Below are 14,742 nucleotides of genomic sequence, written 5' to 3'. Positions count from 1 at the left end.
CCCCCCCCCCCCGCCTCTCCATTTGGTCATCTTTCTGGCCACACAAGCAGACAACCATGTTTCTCTCTGACCAGCAGAAGAGGGGAGAGCACTCTGCCATTTGGGAGTAATCTAGTTTAAAAGGAAGTTTGGTAAGAAGCATTTCCACCCTGGTCTTGAAAAGAAACTTCCTCTTAGCATAGAAATGGCTTTTATGAAGTTTTTTTTTACAAGGCTGATACATCTCTAGTCAGTGCAGATGTCTGTTAAGTGTTTATAGAGAAGCCACAGTTGGCACAGCAAAATAGATGTTCCACAGTGGTCTGTGTTGGGGATAAAGAAACTATGAAAAGTGGCTGTTGGTTAAGAATGGGGAGGTCCAATCCATATCCCATTCATCTATTTGCTTTGTAATTTTTTGCTCTCATTCTTCATAATTGTTTTTATTCACTCTTACTTGTGCCTTTCAGTAACAAAGGAGCTTTACAAAATAGATGTGCCCGAAACAATGGAAGATCTTCAAAACTTTAGTATTATGTAACGTGTTCTTTTCATTTGACTTTTTTTTTAGAGCTTTATGAAAGTACATGTAAAATTAAGCTGAAAAGATTGATAAGCACATATCCATAAATCCACTATGAACTCTTGAACATTGTCAATGCAGTTATATGTAGAACCAATTACTAGGCTTGCCAATTAATTAGGAATAAGAATGAAACACTTTGTAGGTTTTATAGCAAACCTCATAATGCTGACCTTTCTTTTTTTTTTCTTTTGATAATTTAAAGAAATTAGTGAATGTTGTTGATTATCAAGGTTCCATGATTTAGGATAGGGAGTTGGTGCTGATTTTTGTTGCACTCTTTCTTTGATGGATTGAGAGCACTTTGAAGTACAGTGCAACACAGAAGTGTGCAAGCCTTCATCAGGATCTTGGCATCGAGGAGAATGATAAAAAAATAATCTCGGCCATTTTAGTGGGTTTCAAAGAAGTATTACATTCAGAAAGGGCTCCATAATTGTTATAGAACTTGTACCAGTTTTTGGTACACATTTGAAAGTGTGTTGTAAGTACTTTGGAGGTCCTGTCAAGCACAATGCAATGGGGGGAAGAAGGTCCATCTCCAAGCCCTTCCTAATGTTTCCTAAAAAAAACCCAATAGGGAAGCATATTTATGACATTTTGTGTGCTTAAAAGAGGGTGATTCCGATAAATAAAAAAGCTGGTAATATATACCCATAAATTTGTGATGGAAATGTTCAGCTGCCTTATGCTTTAATTAGTTACCATTGCCAGCAGTGAATTCTTACAATAAATTGTGGCTTTTCAGAGCCACATCATTTAAAATCCCAATTCAATTTGAAGTGGATGATGTTAATTGAACTCTATAGGGTGCTTATAGTATTTAGTTTCTGTCTGTAATATTTATTTTTATGTGGTGGGTGTTGTTCTTTTTCCTATTGCACTGTTGTGAATCATTGGCCATGATTTAATGTTTGTACAAATGACTCTAAAATGCATTCTAAAGAACGGCTTTTTTTTAAACCTTAAAGAAAATTTATGGAGAGTGGTTAAATGACAGTTGTATGTAGATTTTTTTTGGCCTGTTACATACATTTTATATTTCTGACAGTATTTAAACCTTTTTGTTTTGAATTCATACTAATTTCTATTAAATTGTCAAACTTTTATAATCAATGTTCATCAGATATTTTGATATGGCTAATTTTTGTTTGTCAAGAACATGTTAATCAAGAAAATAAATTTAACAGCCATGTGCTAATAGGTTTATTGAATTAAAAATGTTAAGATTCACAAATAAATTCTCTGGCCCACGTTCAAAGCCCTGATGTGGTAATAACCAACTGAATTTATGAGAGATGTTTGTATTAAATAAATGCAATTCTACCAAAAAACCAAAAGGACAGCAGATTAGTAATTGTGGTTCTTTTTAACTCACATTTCTGGATTGTACTGTGATTCTTCAGTCTAATCAAGAATCAGAATTGCTCTCTGGCAGAAAATGGTGAAGTAATGAGGTAAGGCAGTTGAAAAAAAAAATCCTCTTGGGATACAAAATGCCTGTTGGCAAATTTGAAAGAGTTTTGAGTGCAAAGCATTTCTGGAATGTTCGCAACAACCTGATTTGAACTTAATTCATTGTAAGCTCAAACTGCTCTGAGTTCCAAATGTTTTATCCACCCTCATGAAGAGAAAGCAGCTCAGCAATGAGACCTCAATTTTTTATTCATTCCCATTTCTTTCCTTTATGAATTTTCTGTAGATTAGTAGACACGAAGTTTACCTATCTATGCTGCAAAATCGAGCGCCCTGCTGCTTGCTTCTGCGACTCTAAATTGGTTTATGTTATCCGACAACAGAATCTGTTCTCCCCATTTCAAATTTTGATGCACTATTTTCATCATAGCAGAATGAGCTGGAAGAGAACACAACCTTGTTGCTGTTTGTCCAAGTTTCTGAATGTAGCCCCATGTTTTCATCAGGGACTCATTATAGCATGGAAAATAATTATTTCCCCCATGTCATTCTTCAGTGTATTCAGTGTTCCAACTCTTTTAATCGGGTATTAGCTAAGCAAATAGTCACTTTTAAAAAAAAGGAGTTAGTTGCTTATCCAGTTCTTAAGTATCTTTTCCCATTGACTGAAGAAATGAAATGAAATTGGTATATATTTCACATATAATGTTGCACATGGAAAATACCAACATATACAGTATAAGTATTCAAGTTTCATTAATAAAGCTATAGAGTTCTCATTTGGTTCAAAAACAAAATCGGAAGCAATATTATATGTTATATGATGATTTAATACAGGTCTGATTAGAATGCCACACACAGTTTTAACTTAAGCTTGCTTACAACTTCCACAATATCCACTCTTGCTGATGGTCCTTCTATTCCAATTTGAGAAGAAGCTATGAAACTTGCAATGTTTGGTTACATATCTTTTTGGTTAAAAAATCAAAAATATACATATGGTCATAAAGCCAGCTCCTGTATTAGGGAACTATAAGAAACCCATGTTATGCTAACTCTTCAAAAAAGGAGCCATAGCAGGGAGGAATAGCAGTTTAAAAACTAGAAGACAGAGGTTAAAATGCCTGTTTTGGATGCATTGATTAAAAAATGCCAGTCAAAATTGTAAGTTACATAGAAGGAAACCTGCTGCAGAAGAATTATTTCTGCAGAGGAATTATTTTGCTAAAATGTCTTAACGATGTAGATGGAATGATCTAGTAGAAAGTATTTATTTACACTTTCAGGGCACTTTTGAAAGTAAACAAGCATTCCTGAAGACTAGGTACTCGTGAGCCAATTTTTATGATAGAGTAAATGCAATAAAGAATATATTAAATGGACTATATTCTCACAACAGATATGTGCAAAAATGGGATTCAGTAGGACTAAGGTGATTTTCAGTTTGGATATAAACGATGTTATGAATAACGGTGAATATACTTGTCCCAGGATAATGTTGCAGGATCCAATCTGGGTCGGATTCTTAAAAAGCCACACAACAGGCACCATATAAATACCACACACAGAACAGCCCAAAGCACACACTCTGCTACAGGAAGTTCCCTGAAGATGGGCTCATGCATGAGTTTGAAAGCTCAGAAGACAAAACTTCTGGTCCTGGTGACGGACCCAGATTGGATCCTGCATAAAAGAAGTTATAACTAGGAACTCAACTGTTTAATTGGCATTTTGATGTAGGCTGGCTCACATTCAGGGAAAAAGCCCTCAGTTAATAAGCTGATGAAATTTGGATTGATAATGCCTAAGCAGAAACTTTTTTTCTATCCATTTTGATTTAGCATGAGAAAACAGCAAATACCATGTTAGGAAAAGGGCTGTACAAAGTATTCAACAGAACTTTTTCATAAAGCCCTCTCTGAAATGTTAGGTTAGGCAGCCTCTTTGCCAGTCTTGATCAGCAACTTTAATACCTGTCTCTGCAAATGCCCTATGCTTCACTAGCGGACCCAGGAGAAGAATGGCCTATGCAATCCCTGCAGACAGCTGAGGCCACCCTTTGAAGCATGGCTTCTTTAACATATCAAAGAGAGAGTCTTCATTCACACAATCACTTTAGGAATATCCCAATTGCTTTGCAGAGCCATAATTAAACTAAACTATAGTGTACCTGAATGGCCAGTTTGCAATTTGAGAATGTTCTCTTCAGCTGCAGTAGAGCAATGCATGCGTATGAAAACCCGAACAACTTTGCAGATAGCGCAACACCAACTGTTTATATCTCTGCCCTATGTTATTGTCCTCCCATCAACAGGAGAATTAAGCTAGAGAAGAGATCACAATAGAGGAAGGTAGTCCACTCCCCAACTCACCTGAGCATCCACTGAGAGAATGCGGCTTTCCCAGGGAGTGCCCCTTCAAAGCATTTTGAAGTGATTTTATCAAGGACAGTAAGTGACAAGTGCCAAAGAGCCATTTTTCTCCTAGTCATTGCTCAACTTTCTTGCAGAACTGAGATGAGAATGTTTGAAGAGAACTCTCAACTTCTTGCACACTTGTCCAGTGAACTAGGAAACAGCAATGGGTATGAAGACCTAATGTAGCTAATATATTGAGTGAACATACATCACATTTGTCTTATCAAATCTATTATACCATTAACAGCTATATATATATAAAAGACAAAAACTGGGAATTAAGTGTTTGGATTTGATGTTGGAAGATAAGTAGAGTACTGGGCACATATAAAAGAGAACAGCAACTGAAATGGGTTTCCCAACAATTATGCTGTTTTTAAAAACAGGCATGCAAAAACCCTAATGTTTATATCTAACAAGTAATATGCTGATAAGATCAAGTATTTTTCCAGAAATGAGAACATGCCTACTATTAACAAAATTGTGATATGAATGTTATAGCAGAGCACTTGAATATAATAAAAGAATAAGCCATATATTCAACTAGGCTACAGTTTTCTTAGGAGGGTGGTTACTATGAATATTGGCCATTCCTAGCGTATTTCAAACAAGTTGGCTGTCCTATTAAAGGGCTGGGTAATAACTATATTAGGTTTTTCCTTTTTCAATCATCTGACTTGGTTTGAAATCTTTAATTGAACAGTTTGTGTGCACACGCACACCCATATGCTTAAACAAAGCCCTAGGCCAGTAGTGGCGAACCTATGGCACGGGTGCCAGAGGCAGCACTCAGAGCCCTCTCTGTGGGCACGCACGCCATCACCCCAGTCCTAGGCCTTCAGCTGAGTTTTATAAAACCTTTTCGCTTTAGGCCTCCACCGCCATGTGCAAAAAAAAAGGTTCAATCAGCCAATTTCAACTTCTCACGGGAAAAAAAATCTTACAAAGTTGGAATTGATTGATTGAACTTTCCACCCAGTCTGCCGTTACCACCGCAGCCACGCCCAGCCAATGGGCCACACTGACCCAATGGGTCACACCCAGCCAATGGGCCACACCCACCCAGCACTAGACGATGCATAAGTGGGTTTTGGGTTGCAGTTTGGGCACTCCGTCTCTAAAAGGTTTGCCATCACTGCCCTAGGCTTAACCAGAAAAAGCAAACATATAATTATATTAACAAATTGAAGAAGGCCTTAGAACACGGGTGTCAAACTTGCGACGGGACATTACATGTTGACGCATCGCAACTTTTTTCCCATTGCCGGCAGTGGGGTGGGTGCGGTTTTGGTGTAACACATCAGACCCGCGTGCCGGCAGTTTGACACCCCTGCCTTAGAAGGTCAAGTTATAATTTAAAGGATTCACAGGAGGGCATTTTTTACAAATTCCCATCCCAGTGTATTACCTGTATTATAAACTAGCCACAGTCTCTTTATGCTGAGGTAAGTGCAATAGCATTTAGACTTATATACACCTCATATTGCTTTACGGCACTCTGAGCAATTTACAATGTCAGCATATTGTCCCCAACAATCGAGGTCCTCATTTTGCTGACCTTGGAAGGATGGAAGGATGAGTCAATCTAGAGCCCCATCTTAAGCATTTTGGCATTCATAAATCCTAAAAATAGACACTTGCGAATAATCATGGTTCAAAAGAACTGTATACAAACTGAGGCCAAGTCAGATTTCCCCACATACTTTGCAATTTGAGGCTATGAAAATCTAAACACAAACACTAATAGTACAGCTTTTTTCTCCAATGGAATCAGGACGTTCAACTATTTTTTTAGGAAAACATGGGAATCAAACACACTGACATAATCATGCTAATTTAAACCTATATTTTTAGGCACATTTGAACACCGGAACAGAGAAAGGAGTTTTTATATAAAAAAAAACTGTTCATAGTTTCATGGGATTACATGGCATTAAGAGAAGGAAAATTCATTCTTAATAAATTTTTTATTCTGAGAAGGAAAGAACATGTTATCACAACAGTTTGAAATAGCATGATTAAAGACTGCAGCACTCCCACGAGTGGTCCAAGATATGTACAGTATATGAAGAAAAAGTTGCACCTCAGAACCGATCATGATCAAGTTTAAAATACCTGACAAGAGGTACATGTGCTATTAGAGTTCCTTCAGGTCATGACCAGCATGAAAAAAAAATCAAATATCAGGACACAGGTACTCAGCATAGATTTTTGCTCACAGACACAGCAATATGCTGTGTTTTAAGGGTTAAAATCAGATTATGACTTAATGTTGGCACTGAATCCTTAAGGAGAGAAAAATAAAACACCAAACTTCTACTTTTCCCTTATTTACACACATCAAAACTATTCACACTTAAGGATGTGCCCAGCTGCACACAAATTAAGTCTTTTCAAAGATTAAAAACTTTAATAGCTAATACTGGAGGCAGCTTCTTTGCTTCTCGGTATAAATCCTCCAGTTTTTGGTTCCTAAGAAAGAAAGAGTTTGCTAAGGTAACTCTTTGACAGAAAACAAATGACAGTCTCTGGAAATCACTCCCTTTCTACACTGAAAATGCTCAGACAATTCAAGTTTCACATATTCAGGAAGACAGAAGATTTAAGGCTCTGGTGGCAAATAACAATCCTCTGAGCGAAGTTTTTCTAGAGTCAAGATTCAACACATAACAGGTTTTTTTTTCCCCTTGACTCCAAAATTCTTGATCTCAGATTTAGATAACATCCAACTGAAGTTTAAGTCTGGCAAGATATTCTCTCCTCCGTGGAAAAGAGGTTTCAGTAATCCATGTTAGGAGCACTTGACGATTGCCTACAATTTTGTAATGTTTGTTCTCTTTTATTAAAATTATATCAACATTCAGGAACTACTTTTAGTAAGTTGAAGAGGCTGTGCTCATAGCATCATCAGAAATTTTGGTACTGGCTGGGTGGATGCTTGCAAAATACTTGACATCATTGTCATTATCCATCTGGAGGGCCACAATTGTCTGCTCTACAGCCTCTTGATGGGAATTAACACACATCAGAAAGTATTCTGTATGAGGGGAAAGAAAAACAAAGGGAATGGGAAGGGAATGAGTTGTTAGTCATGCCCCAATCAGCATGCAGGAAACAGCAAGTATTGGTCAGCAAAATCAAGGTGTTGCAGAAATGACATGTAAGTTAAAGTCCACAGGAGCCAAGAGATTGTTTTCTTTTTCTCTCATTTAGTGTTCATATTCTCTTTTACCTCAATCCAGATAATAAACAAAATTGGATCTACTTCTGCAATCAGTAATTTCATTCTGGCTTCTGGGCCAGTTCCTTACTCTAAACCTAACCTACTTCGCATTTTTAATTTAATTGATTCAACCTCATGTGTCCTTTTCACCCTGCAGAATTCAGGATGAATTCTTCTTGGTTTTTTTTCTTCTTCTCTACCTCCCACTGTCCTTCCATGTTTATAGGTCCTTTCTCACAAATTATGCTTCTGTCTCTTCCTTATTCAATTACCTTCCTAGGTCTTTTCTAAGCTATCAGCTTTGCCAATAAAATCTCTTTATTATGCAGTATTTTCTTTCCAACTCATTTTCTATTCACATTCTTAATCCCATAAATATTTTTCCCCAGTCTGTCTTCCCCCCCCTTTCCCCTCCCCTTACTAATCTTTTTCAATAATCATTTATCAGGTAACTCTTATTTCTCAGACTGTATAAAAAGGAGAACATTTTTGGAAGGAGTAAAAGGTAAAATGTAATCTTATCAAATATATATCCAATTCTGTCCAGTGGATTTACTCCCCATATGGGTGTTCAGGATTGCAGATTTTTCATGAACAGGTGTCAAGTATCTTCAACTATAAGGTAATCACAATCAGTTTAGTCACTAAAGCAGGATTGGGCAACTATTTTGATATAAGGAGCTTCTCTTTTTATTTTATTTTGTTCTGAGAGCTAAAGTGGGTATGTATAATGGTGTGTGAGAATGGCCTTGAGGGAAGAGGGGAGGATATGCTGCCTACCAGCTTCACAGTCAGAGGAAGAAACTTAGGAAGGACCCACCCTAACTGATCAGGAGGTTAAAAAGAGCAGCAGGAGAGTTGTACGTTCAGACTTGCAAAATGCTGTTAATGTAACCTTACAAATAAAGTAGAATCAGCTCATCTAGTTGTTTCCTGAGTGGTTTACCTAGGAGGGCTGACCGTGTGGCACAAATATAGTAGAGATAGTCCTCAACTTTCAACCATTCAAAGTTATAGCAGACCTCTGCCAGGCTACTTACAAACCATTTTCAAAGTTCTGACGACTGATCATCATACTCTGGGTGTTTGGTAACTGGCCAGCATTTATGGCCATTTGCAGCACTCCAAGATCATGTGACTATGATTTATAATCTTTTTTTTTTACCAGAAACCAATGTTTGCTTCTGGTTTCTCACAAAAAGAAAAATGCCCATTGTGAACAGTTTGCTTAATGACATCCACGTTTACTTAATGTCTGCTGCGTTCGCCTAATGACTGCTGCATTCACTTAAGGACCACTGCAAAAAAAGCTAATAAAATTGGTCATGGTCATGTGATGACCCACTAAATGAGTAGCATGACTTACAACTGTAATTCCAGGCTCCGTTATGGTCATAAGTTGAGGACTGCCTGTAACATCATAAAGAACAAACTTTTTCACCCATTTGGGGTTTGTTATGGGGAGACTTAAAAAAAAGATGATTTAAGCCTCCCGAAGAATTACTGGAATTCTCTTGGGGTCTACCCCTGTATTATAGGAAGAGTTTTTACAGCTGAGACTTCAGACAGCCTTGATCATTAACTGCTTTAATTAAATACTACCTGGAGAAAAACTGGTTAAAAGTAGGAGAAGCAAATTCTGTACTTCCTGAGTACTTTCTACCTACCTATACTAATATCTCCATTTCTCCCTTGTCCAAACCTGACTCTTAGAAAACGTTATAACCTCCTAAACTTTGGCTACAATACTCTCCACATTCTAATTTAGTTCAAAAATTACAGTCCAATTTAAAACAAAGGATTATTCAGTGGCCTCTGTCATTCCCTTCTAGGTAATAAGCAGATAGGAAACTACTTTCAAGATAATAGGAAAGACAGCAAGGCAATTTGATAATTTTAGTACTACCAACCTTTCTCTAGAAGTGTTTGTCTTAAGGTTTTTGCAAGCAGGACTCTAACGTTTGGAACTCTGTCAGAGGCCAAGTGTAGCAAATGGGGCAGTAGATATTCAGCAAAGTGATCCATTGGCAGGCAGTCGTCTTCTATAATAGTCTGAAAAAGAATGATATCTAAAAACAACTGCTTCATTAAATTAAACCAATGTTTAATGGTGGACAGTGAGGTAAGCAGTAAAGGCTTAAAGTAGCATGGAACAAGAATCTATGTCAGATTTGGCCTCTTCTTTTTTTTCTTTTCTTTCTAGTTTTGATGTTCTTCTCCTATTCAGCCTCTTCTTTCCCATCTTGTCATAAATACAGTCAGTCAGTTAAAAAGAATGCTTCTTTTGGGTGTAATGCAATATGTAACAGTTACACTAAATCACACTAAATCCAGGCTTGTTTAACTACAAATTTTGAATAGGCCACAAATGCCTGTGATCATATAATCTGCTAAATAAATTATGCTAAACTACAATATGGTAATTAAATTGGCATAATTATTTACTAGATAATTGGATTAATAAATAATTAAATTAGGTTGAGAAAATGATCAGCCTTTACACTAATCCAGAGCAAGCTACTGGGCTTTTTTCCCCTTTACGTAAGGAGCAGAGAAACAAGAATAATACAGTCAGCAGCTTGTACCTTATTCCTTTTGTGGCCATTTTCATACATTGCATTTTAAAATGCAAAATAGTTCAGAGTACTGAAAATGGAGGAGCCACAGAAAACATTGATTATGAAGAAGGAAGAATAATTCTTACCTGGCAAATAAAGACAAATGCTTGCCGACCAGACCACTTTGGACATCTACAGAATCTTTCAATCAGTTCATTCATAAGATCAATCACAAATGTTGGCGTTGGAGCATTGCACAGCTTCTTTACCATTTCACTAACCTAGAAAACATGGTCCATTACGTAAATCAATCATTAAAATAGTTTTGTGTATTCAACTGTTGTGTTCAAGGACTGCTTTTTAACTTATACCAGCTTGTAGGAAATCCATCGAACAGAAGAAACCTTGTCTGCACAAAGGTTGAGGGCAATAGGTCGCAGATAATCATATATGTCTCTGGGACTATACAGATCAAGAAGTAAAATCAGCTGCCTACAGGAATAGAAAAAACAAAACAAGAAGTGATAATTAGTTTTAAAAATCACGATGATTTTATTACAATTAATGAAAGTTAATGAATTGACCATATGCTAATTTATTATTTGCAACTGTCTTAAAATATAACGAACCTTTGGAGATCACTATTATTCAAACCCCTATGGCGTTTATCATTTATCCTGAGTGCCATTCTTCAGTACTGAAATAGGTTTGTTACAGGGGCTATTTCTGACATCTAATTATTGGAAAAATAATTCAGAGCAGGGGTGCCCCAGCCCCCGTTCTGTGGACCGGCACCAGGCCACACAAACAAGCAAAGCCCCATCCACCCGATGCAGGCAGCACATGAAACCATGTCCCTTCCGGTCCATGAAAAAAAACCTCTCTCCACAGAACTAGTCCCTGTTGCCCAAAAGGTTGGGGGCCACTGATTTAGAATACTGGTTATTAATCTCTGGAGATGAGTTGAACTTTAGGGAGATAAAACCATACAATGATAATGTGATTTCCCAAATAAAGTGCATGGGGGCAGCAATATGCCTAAAAACATATGCTGAGTTTTTACAAGAATCTACTATCCCTACTTCTACCATTACTACTATTACTATTATGACCTATACCAGGGTTAGGCAACCTTGGTTCTTTTATGACTCGTGGACTTCAACTCCCAGAATTCCTGAGCCAGCTGAGAGTTGAAGTCCACGAGTCATAAAAGAGCCAAGGTTGCCTAACCCTGACCTATACTAATATGCTGCTCCATAATATCAGAGCCATCACAGAGAATTGAAACCAAGCAACAATATTTTTCTATTTTATGGAAATGCAAGTTCCCTCATGGTTTCTTCTATATGAACACAGAGAATGGGTTGATTCTAGTTGCCAGTCCTTAAGTTGCCTTGTACCAAGCCATATGGAGTCTGATAGGCACCTTCAATTGCATTTGGAAATTTAGTGGGAGGCAAAGCAGGTTTACCATGAGTGCAAACTGTCACATTTCCACTTGTCCTCCAAAACATCTAGGCGGGCACAGATCCAGCCAATACATGGTGGAGGACATATTTGACAGTATTCTGGTTACTTGAACCAAAATACCAGAAGCTTCAGCTAACATTGTAGGATGTTAATGCCAGTCATTGCTTCAAGCACCCTCCCATGAAGAGTTCAGACTGAGGTGAATCTGAGCAATTCTGTTGACAAAGTTGTGAGTCAAAGTGGCCAGATGGGTGATTTATTTCTACAGGTTTCCCTAAAAGGGAATTCATTAGCTTAAACAAGGCCAATGGTTGGCAGCCTGCCAATGCAATAAGAGATGTTTCAACAAAAATAAAAAAAGAAGCTGGCATGCTACCAAGCAGGACACTAGCTTTCAGAATAATTTTTTAAAGATGCCTTTGGATTCTAATGAGTCTCACAGGCATGCTGAAAAAATAAAAAGTAGTTGCAGCCAAATGTTTTGTTTGTAAATCCTTCCCCACCAAAAGATGAAGTCACGGGAATACATATAGAACTATCGTTGAGTAGAATAGAGTGTTACAATAACTTTGCTTGCTTGGTAGTAAATTGGTGTTTTATGACCAGTCACAGCCACCTTAGTAGCCAGTCTGTGAATGGCATTTCCAATCATTTTGTTTAACATTCACGATGTGGTCTGAAAATATCAAATGTATTTACTGACTCAACAATTGTTGGATTTATTGCTGATCAACTCACAGGGGATACATCATTCATAGGATATGTTAACATTAAATGGCTGCTCTTCATATTTTCCATGCTAGCATTCTTTGCCATCATTTCTGGCAAACTGAAAAGGATGATACATCACAAAGAATTGTGGTCTCTCCCAGCATAGAACTTTAAGTCCTGATCTTACCTAGTATATCCTATCTGAAGGAAACCATAAGATAGCAGGAACCGTCTGTTCTACTGACACTCTGCTGATTCTGAAGAATTCTTTAATATCTATAGGTCACCCACTACCTTCGTAGCTTGTTCCAGATTCAGCAAGGAATGTTTTCTTGGTTAACTTGGTTAACTCTTAGAACTAAAAGATTTGTGCACTGTAATGCCAAGTATATTAGTTTAGTAACTGGAAACCTCTCTGAATTAAAACTCAATTCAGAATAAATTCTGAATAAGGACCTGCTTATGAGTAACCATTGATGGGTGTCAGTTATTAATTTCTTATCTGGCAAGAGAAAAATTAAGGAGCTGGTTTTCTATTTTCTCAAAATTTTAACTATGTTCATTTTGAAACGGTAAACGGCTACCTTAATAATCACTTTAAGAAGCATTCCCCAATTTTGTTCTTATTGTAAATTTTTCTAAATGCTTTGCTTAAAAATACAAAATATAATAGGGTGGGGATAATACCAATAACTGCAACAAACCAGTATTTATTTCCAAGCATTATGCAATGAGACTTTTCAACTCATTTCCTTCTTGCCTCAGTCTTTGATGATGTTTATTGCCAAGATGTTATTGCTAAGGGTAGACAAAACCTTCCTGAATGGTCTCCAATGACAGCGGGGAAGTGTCTAAGTAGCCCATTGGATGAGGTAAGAAAAATATCCAATCAAAACAGGCCACTTCCAATATGAGCTCCTTGGAATGCATTTTGGCTAAGGATACAGATTATCAAGAGAAAAACGAGACTGATCTTGGTTCAGATGTAACAAGCCAGCAACATGCCCTTGCACATGTGCTCATATCTAATTATCACAAAAACTTACTCAGCAAGCTCTGCTCGGAAACGCCAGTTCCTGCTATTGTCTGTGACCAAGAATTCCTGAAGTTGGTAAAGATACTCCCGCCTTTTATCAGGATGAAGAAGCTGGAATAAATAATTATGAACACTTTAAGAATCACACAGAAAATAAAAATTGCTAAGAGAATCTGAGCAAAATCACTGTATAAAAAATGAAGTTGTCTTAAAAGGCGCTTTTGAGATTGCGGTAAGACAGCAATACGCAATATAAAATTACACCAGAAATTAAATTATAAATATAATAATCATTTCATAAATAAATATGACAAGTTAAAACAGGAAAGAAGGAAAAAAATACCAATTTATTTTTGGATATATATAAAAGAAGAGGGTACCTTCAAAAAATCATGTAGGTGCTTAAGCACACCAATCCTAACTTCATCGAGATCTTTTAAGAAGCCATTAAAGACTGGAACCAGATCACCTGCAGTGAGCTGATCCCCAAGAATGACTGCAAGTTCATGTATGGAGAAAGCTAACGTTCTTCGAACTTTCCACTGAAAGGACACAAGCAATTATCAATTATACAAAATGGCTCCAGTTAATTTCATCACAAGTACAATATTAAAGCAAAACAAGGGAAGATACTTTTGAATTTTATCAGAAGAAAGTTAGAAAAAACAACTGTGGCAAATAGGACAAACATTTTCAGGAGAAAACAAATGATGCCCACTTTGTTTCTCTCCTGATTTCTTTAAAAATTATTTTGCACTCTTGTCAATCCAGGAACATTAAATCAAGTATTTTTTATACCAGAAGCCTTTTTTTTTTTTTTTTACCAGATTGGATACCTGATATGTAACTTAGCCTCCCTATACTTCAAAGAAAAATACAGGATTGGCTCTTAAATCTCTTTTTTTTTTTTGTCTGTAATTTTACAGTAAAACAATTCCACTCTCTTGGTAATGTCTTGGTAGAGTAGTTTTGTAACAATTACTGAGCAGGAAGTAAAGTATTTTTTTTTTAACTCTTGCTGTTTTTTCTTTTATTAGATAACCAGATTTATTTCTTAAAGAACAATCAAGCAGGATGAATGGTATTTTATAGAAATTACATCTCAACAAGCAAACAGATTGCAGTGTAACTAATATTGTAGAGTGAAATAAAATTCCATTAGTTACTTGACTATCTAAACAGAGAGATATAATCTACTAATTAACTTTTCCACTCTTCCTAAACATTTTCTCATAAAAAAAAATTCAAGAAGCACAAGAAACATTTGTTTTGTTTTTTTATTATGCCAACGAGACAAATTAAGCTTAATGTAGCACAACAAATTTCCAAACCATCCAAGTACAACGTGA

The 14,742-nt window shown here is 36.7% G+C and overlaps 1 protein-coding gene across 1 annotated transcript in view; it reads right to left on the bottom strand.

Annotated features, from left to right (window-relative positions):
- Positions 1 to 6,242: 6,242 nt before the first annotated feature.
- PPP4R1 (protein phosphatase 4 regulatory subunit 1) overlaps positions 6,243 to 14,742 on the bottom strand; it is a 37,252-nt gene continuing 28,752 nt past the window's right edge. Inside the window, exons 15-20 of the mRNA XM_015814262.1 lie at positions 13,774 to 13,935; positions 13,404 to 13,504; positions 10,548 to 10,668; positions 10,323 to 10,457; positions 9,529 to 9,670; positions 6,243 to 7,432 (exon numbers count right to left, since the gene is read on the bottom strand). Of these exons, the coding sequence (XP_015669748.1) occupies positions 7,269 to 7,432; positions 9,529 to 9,670; positions 10,323 to 10,457; positions 10,548 to 10,668; positions 13,404 to 13,504; positions 13,774 to 13,935 (825 nt within the window). The 3' untranslated portion in view covers positions 6,243 to 7,268. The remainder of the gene's footprint in view (positions 7,433 to 9,528; positions 9,671 to 10,322; positions 10,458 to 10,547; positions 10,669 to 13,403; positions 13,505 to 13,773; positions 13,936 to 14,742) is intronic.

Source organism: Protobothrops mucrosquamatus, unplaced genomic scaffold (assembly GCF_001527695.2).
Source record: "Protobothrops mucrosquamatus isolate PMUCROS unplaced genomic scaffold, P.Mucros_1.0 scaffold233, whole genome shotgun sequence".
In the NCBI taxonomy this organism is placed as follows: domain Eukaryota; kingdom Metazoa; phylum Chordata; class Lepidosauria; order Squamata; family Viperidae; genus Protobothrops; species Protobothrops mucrosquamatus.
Note: the sequence above shows the minus strand (reverse complement) of the source record. Positions and strands in the feature narration are given on the sequence as shown.